Consider the following 6525-nt stretch of genomic DNA (forward strand, 5'->3'; position numbering starts at 1 on the left):
TCACAAGTTCTTCAATCTTTTCTTTCATACTCCGTATTATATAAGAAGTATATATATATCGTATATATATATATATATACTTTCATACTCCGTATTATATAAGAAGTATATATATATCGTGTATATATATATATATATATATATATATATATATATATATATATATATATATATATATATATATATTTCAATTAATTTTCAACCTCACCCCCTTCACGATCTTCTGTAAACCACAAAAAAAAAAAAAAAAAAAAAAAAAAAAAAAACTGTATATACATGAAATTTTGTGTATCTATAGGTTCGAATTTCGAAAACCCACCTCAAATATCTTCTAATACTTCCTATTTCTTTGACCTCATCAGTAACAAATTCTTCTAAAATCTCAACCTTCATTTTCTAATTCCAGGAAGCAGCCATACCCTTTTATTCTCTTTCTTTGCTGTTATTTGCTGGAATAAAAATCATTACTTTCTTTCTTCAATTAATCCAGTTACTCAATTTTAGCTGTTTCTAGCTCAATTCAAGACTACCCATGAAGTCTTTTAGCTGCCAATTTTCAATTTTGTGATCCAATTTTGACATTAATGTTCACAGCTTGTTTTCTCAGTTTCTTGATTTTGGTGGGGCCTTGCTTCAATTGGTTCAAGTTTTGACCTTTATGAAGCTAGAATTATAACCACTTCTTCATGTTTATTGCTCACTACCTCAAATCTAGTAAAATTGAGACCACCTATTATTGTTTATGGATAAGGTTCTTTCACTCTAGATTCCTATTTTGTTTTCTTTAATTCTAATCCTTTATTGATGCCTGCTGCATATTTAGTCATATAATCCCTAGTTTTCATGTTTTCAAGTCCTTAAGAATTTGACCCAGAAAAAAACAGATGAGAGCTTTATTATTGGTTTGTTTCATAATGATTTGTTTGTTCTTACCTGACAAATGTGTATCAAGTGTGAGAAAAATTGGCATATTGAGCCCTGGTTTCACAGGGTCTCAGATGCAATACATTGACAACAATGGTTTGTTTCTTGTATCAAATACTTCAATTTTCGGGTTCGGATTCAATCCCAATACTGATATTACTTCATTCACTGTTGTCATCATTCACATTATGAGTTCAAGAATCATCTGGTCAGCAAACAGATTGTCTCCTATAGGCAATTCTGATAACTTTGTGTTTGGTAATGATGGTAATGCTTATATAGAAAGCAATGGTAAAGTTGTTTGGACAACGAATACTAGTGGGAAACCTGTTTCATCTATGCAATTACTTGATTCAGGGAACTTGGTTTTGGTAGGAAAAGATGGTAGTTTTGTTTGGCAAAGTTTTAGTCATCCTACAAATACACTTATGCCAAATCAAGAATTTGGTGTAGGGATGAAGCTTGTAAGCAATCCTAGAAACAATTTGTCGTTTTCGCTTGAAATTAAGTCTGGAGACTTAGTTTTATCAGCAGGGTTTCGAAACCCTCAACCGTATTGGGCTATGGGGGAGGATAAAAGGAAGATTATTAATAAAGATGGGGGAAGTCTAGATTTTGCAGTTATTGATGCTAATTCTTGGAGGTTTTATGATCAAAGCAAAGTGTTTTTATGGCAATTTGTGTTTGCTGACGGGGCTGATGATAACACTACATGGGCTGCGGTTTTAGATGATGATGGTTTCATTAGATTTTATAATCTTCCTGGGAAGATAACTGGGAATCTTGTAATCCCGGGTGATTCGTGTAGTACGCCTCAATCTTGTTCGCCTTATCTCGTTTGTCATGATGGGAATACGTGTCAATGCCCGCCCGGGCTTAATGCAGTCAACTGTAAACCGAGTGGTTTTTCTTGTAATTCAAAAGATCCAAAGGTTCTTATCAATGCAGGTGAGGGTTTGACTTATTCGGCTCTTGGGTTCGTGCAACCCGTTTCGAGAACGAGCTTAGAAGGCTGCAAAACGACTTGTTTGGGTAATTGTTCTTGTTTGGTTATGTTCTTTGATAACAAGTCTGGGAATTGTTATATGTTTGATCAAATCGGGAGCTTTTCAGATGCTAAAAGTGGTGTTAGTTATGAATCGTATGTTAAGGTTCCAAAAACTTCAAAGGCGAAAAAGAAGGATTCGACTGTAGTCGTCGTTGCTATAGTTATAGCCACATTGATTGTCATTCTTAGCCTTGTGTTTATCGGGGTTCGTTGGCACCAGAAGAGGAAAAATGCACTGAACGATACGTTCGATGAAACATCCGAAGAAGATAATTTCTTGGAGAGTATATCGGGGATGCCGGTTCGTTTTACTTTCATAGATCTTCAACAAGCTACCAGTAACTTTAGTAAAAAGCTTGGGCAAGGTGGGTTTGGGTCAGTTTATGAAGGGGTTTTAAAAGATGGGTCGAAAATAGCAGTGAAACAGTTAGAAGGAATAGGTCAAGGAAAGAAAGAGTTTCGAGCCGAAGTGAGCATCATTGGTGGCATTCATCATCACCATTTGGTTAGGCTCAAAGGGTTTTGCGCAGAAGGTTTACATCGGCTTCTTGTTTATGAGTACATGGCTAACGGCTCACTGGACCGGTGGATTTTCAAGAAAGATAAAACAGGGTTCTTGTTAGATTGGGACACACGTTATAACATTGCGGTTGGTACTGCAAAAGGACTTGCGTACCTTCACGAAGACTGCGATGTTAAAATCGTTCATTGTGATATAAAACCGGAAAATGTATTACTTGATGACAATTTTCGTGCCAAAGTGTCGGATTTTGGTTTGGCTAAGTTAATGACAAGAGAACAAAGTCATGTTTTCACAACTATGAGAGGTACAAGAGGTTATTTAGCACCCGAATGGATCACAAGTTACGCGATATCTGAAAAGAGTGATGTTTATAGTTTTGGAATGGTACTTCTTGAAATTGTTGGAGGACGAAAAAACTATGATTCGTCGATGATTTCAGAGAAATCACATTTTCCATCTTACGCGTTTAAAATGATGGAAGAAGGAAATATTGTAGAAATTTTGGATCCACAAATGAAAATCGACGAAAAAGATGAACGTATGAGTGTGGCTATACAAGTGGCTTTGTGGTGCATACAAGATGACATGAACCTGAGGCCTCCTATGACTAAAGTGGTTCAAATGCTAGAGGGTTTAAGCCCTGTGCCTGCACCACCAATGGCGTCTCAAACTGGTTCAAGGCTCTATTCGGGCTTGTTTAAGTCGATTAGCGAAGAAGGCACTTCATCAGGCCCTTCTGATTGTAATAGTGACGCGTATTTATCGGCTGTTCGCCTTTCTGGGCCAAGATAGTATATGTATTATGTATATATAGTATGATTGCAGAATATACGTACGTGAATTTTGTAATGTTAGTTGCAATAATATTATGTTATATGTTGAGATAAAAATAAATTTTGTTGAGATTTTTTTTTTTTTGTTTTGTTAATCTTTTGAATGTAGTTTGCGCAAACAGAAATTTCCAATTCTAATTCAAAATTTTTGTTTCAAAACATTCTAGAAAAGATAACATAAAAGACCCATTGACAAATTATCAATTAAACTATATGAAATTGGCCAATAAAATAAACATGGTGGTGCAGAGTATAAAGCATTTTATTCTATGGTCTAAATTAAAGAATTAGCAGAAGGCAGATATTATATCGGCAAAGCAAATTTGTATGATCCTACAAAGTTTGATTTCATTATTCATTACATGAACCTTGATTCCGTGCTTCATAAACATAGATGAAAATTTTGTGTCAACAGGATAACCATTCAAGTAAAAAAACAGAGTAAGCATATAATATTATTCTAGCAGCAAGACTGACCGTTTCGATTAACTAATAATCTTGGACCATCATCACTTGCGTGTCTGAATAAGAGATGCTAGGTTTACTCTCCATCCCGCAAAAAGCACGGGCATCTTCCTTTCAGCCAATACGGATCCCAAGCCACTTCCAATGCCGTAGTTAGAAGCCGAAGCTTGATAACTACTACCCGTCGTCTGCATTTCTGATATTCTGGTAGGAAAAAATAACCAGGCAGTAACCAAATTATTTCATGTCAACAAATGAAGACACCTGATACTTATATTTGAAGTTATAAAAACAATGAAGGTGTTTACAGGACTATATTTTCATAGTAAAATCTACAAATTTTTTATCGCATTTAGATGCTTTATGCATTATAATCAAGGTTGAAAAAAACGCAAGACGGCGTCGAGACGGTCGGGACCTTAAAACTCGAGACAGGGGTCGAGACAGACGTTGACCGATGTTGACTTTTAAATATATAAATATAATATATATATACACATATTTTAAAGCCAAAAAACTTTAGTTGACCACTTTGAACCCATAATCGCTATTACTGCTAATATAATACAAAAAAGTAACACTAAAGTACGTCAATTTTGATTGATTTGACAGACTTTTGACCGGATTTAACTGAATTTTCAAGTTTTGACTGGCGTTGACCCGCCTTTTCTCGACTTCTGACCGTTGACCGACTTATTAGACGCCAAGAAAGGGTCGGGACGGGCTAGTCATCAAAACGCCGCAACAGCTGCGCAACAGACCCAACCCATGCCGTTTGCAACCATGATTTTAATACATTTGGATAAGTTTCAACCAGCTAAAAATATTTGATCGAGATACCTCTCATACAACATTAACAATGGTTAAGATGTTAGCACTTTTGGAGCTGGTTGCACCACTAAAATACAATTAAGATAAACCATATACATCAAAATGCAGACACTAGAGTTACAAATGTAATACCAACGAACAGAAGGAATACCTAGATGTAAGAGACCCTCCCTCATATGCAATTGTTGAAAGACCTTGTCTCTGTTTATGCTTGGGTTTCACAGAGCACAAAACAAACACTCTCCCACGACGTTTCACTATTCTACAGAACTCGCACATTTTCTTCACTGACGACCTCACCTTCATTTCCGCAAGCTAATCTGGCTAAACTGAAATTAAAAAAAAAAAAAAAAAAAAAAAAAAAAAAAAAGATGGTATCTGGAAATATTAGTTTATTCAAATAAGCAGACAAACATTAAGAACTTCTGATTTTGTAGGAAATCAAAAGTTACTTTCTAGTGCAAAGTGTACGTAGAGTTCCTACTTCCTACTACTAGAGTACTATTTTGTGTTTCTTATTAACCTGCACACGCTTATAAAATCAGCAGCTGAAAGACGACTCGGACTAAATTTCTTACAAAATGACCAACCCATTTCTTTTCTTTTTGTTCCACCAATACAACAAAAGTCATAAGCGTTTGAGGCAAAACACATAAGCGATTTGGCAGAAATGGAGCAACGTATTACGTACACCATCTGCCTCAAGATCCCAGAGGTGTTTACTCTTATTTAAAGTTTGTATTGGGCTATTTCAAATGTATTCATGCTTGGGTCTCATTAAGCAACATATAGATAAGATCAAGTTTGTAACAAAACCTCAAAGAAAAGTTGACTTATCCATTCCTAAAAAAAATCAAACCACCATCTGGATATTTTGTTAACTTGATTGATAGGCTCAATTACACTTTATATCATAAATAAAAAAATAAAAAAAATAAAAAAATAAAAACTACTTGAATATAGCAAAAGATACTATCATACAAACGAGCAATATATATGGGCAACACAACAAGAATCCATAGCTGAATGAAATGGAATTTGCAATAAGAAAGCATAATTCAAAGTTAATTTTGATTTAAAATTACAGAAGAGGAACTGAATAAAATAAAACTTAAACCCTAGATTCGAACTAAAAGATATATAGATTAATTCTAATATGTTCATGTGCATATCAAAGACTCGTATCATGAATGGATTTCAAACTTACCTGGATACTTGAAACTATCTTATTTGATCCTGCGTTATCAGTTTGTCGCTGCGCCTTTTACCACTAATGTTTAGGGCTCAGAAATTCAAGCCGGTCGACTCACTCACTGAATCGTAAATATTTATTTATTTCTTTTTCAATTTCAATTTCAATTTGAATAAATAAATAAATTGAATAAAGCTTAAAGTAAAGTAATATTATGTGGGATATAATGCTCTTTAAGACCACTTGTAACGCGCATATTGAAGCTCAAAATCGAGTCAACACACCATCCATCACATGAAGAAAGTGACTTGCTGGATGGCGTGAAGAAAGTGGCATGTTGGATGACGTGTTAGCTCGATTTTGAGCTTCAGCGTATTTACGTTGGTTGATTCGAATTTTAAACATTGTATAAAAGTGTATTTGATAGTTTAGACATTTAAAAATAATAAATATAAATATTTAATAATAATAATTTCTCAAAAGTTTACATTTCTTGTATTGATTAGTATTTGTTTCAATGTTGCTAAGGTTTGTTTCAGTTGTTAGTTTCAATCGTAGTCAATTAAATCGTGCGATCTAGTCGATCAGAGTTGATAAATTCCGTATCGATAGTAACTTTTTTAGATATTCAAATCAACTTAATTTAGATAAATGTTTTTTGCCGGGAAAAAAAAAATGATTCATTGCTTTTTAACTGAATTACACTTAA

The 6525-nt window shown here is 34.4% G+C and overlaps 2 protein-coding genes across 2 annotated transcripts; one reads left to right on the forward strand and one right to left on the reverse strand.

Moving 5' to 3' along the window:
- Window positions 1-325: 325 nt before the first annotated feature.
- LOC139857120 (G-type lectin S-receptor-like serine/threonine-protein kinase SD2-5) lies at window positions 326-3387 on the forward strand. The gene has a single exon (XM_071845845.1). The coding sequence runs from the start codon at window positions 885-887 to the stop codon at window positions 3285-3287; it is 2403 nt and encodes an 800-aa protein (XP_071701946.1). The 5' UTR covers window positions 326-884; the 3' UTR covers window positions 3288-3387.
- Window positions 3388-3632: 245 nt separating this feature from the next.
- On the reverse strand, window positions 3633-4964 carry LOC139858543 (uncharacterized). Its single transcript, XM_071847379.1, has 2 exons — window positions 4776-4964; window positions 3633-3997 (listed from the first exon to the last, which is right to left on the reverse strand). Exons 1-2 carry the CDS (start codon window positions 4928-4930, stop codon window positions 3838-3840), a joined length of 315 nt encoding a protein of 104 aa, XP_071703480.1. The 5' UTR covers window positions 4931-4964; the 3' UTR covers window positions 3633-3837.
- Between the last annotated feature and the right edge of the window lie 1561 nt (window positions 4965-6525).

The sequence above is a fragment of the Rutidosis leptorrhynchoides genome, chromosome 7 (genome assembly GCF_046630445.1).
Source record: "Rutidosis leptorrhynchoides isolate AG116_Rl617_1_P2 chromosome 7, CSIRO_AGI_Rlap_v1, whole genome shotgun sequence".
NCBI lineage: Eukaryota > Viridiplantae > Streptophyta > Magnoliopsida > Asterales > Asteraceae > Rutidosis > Rutidosis leptorrhynchoides.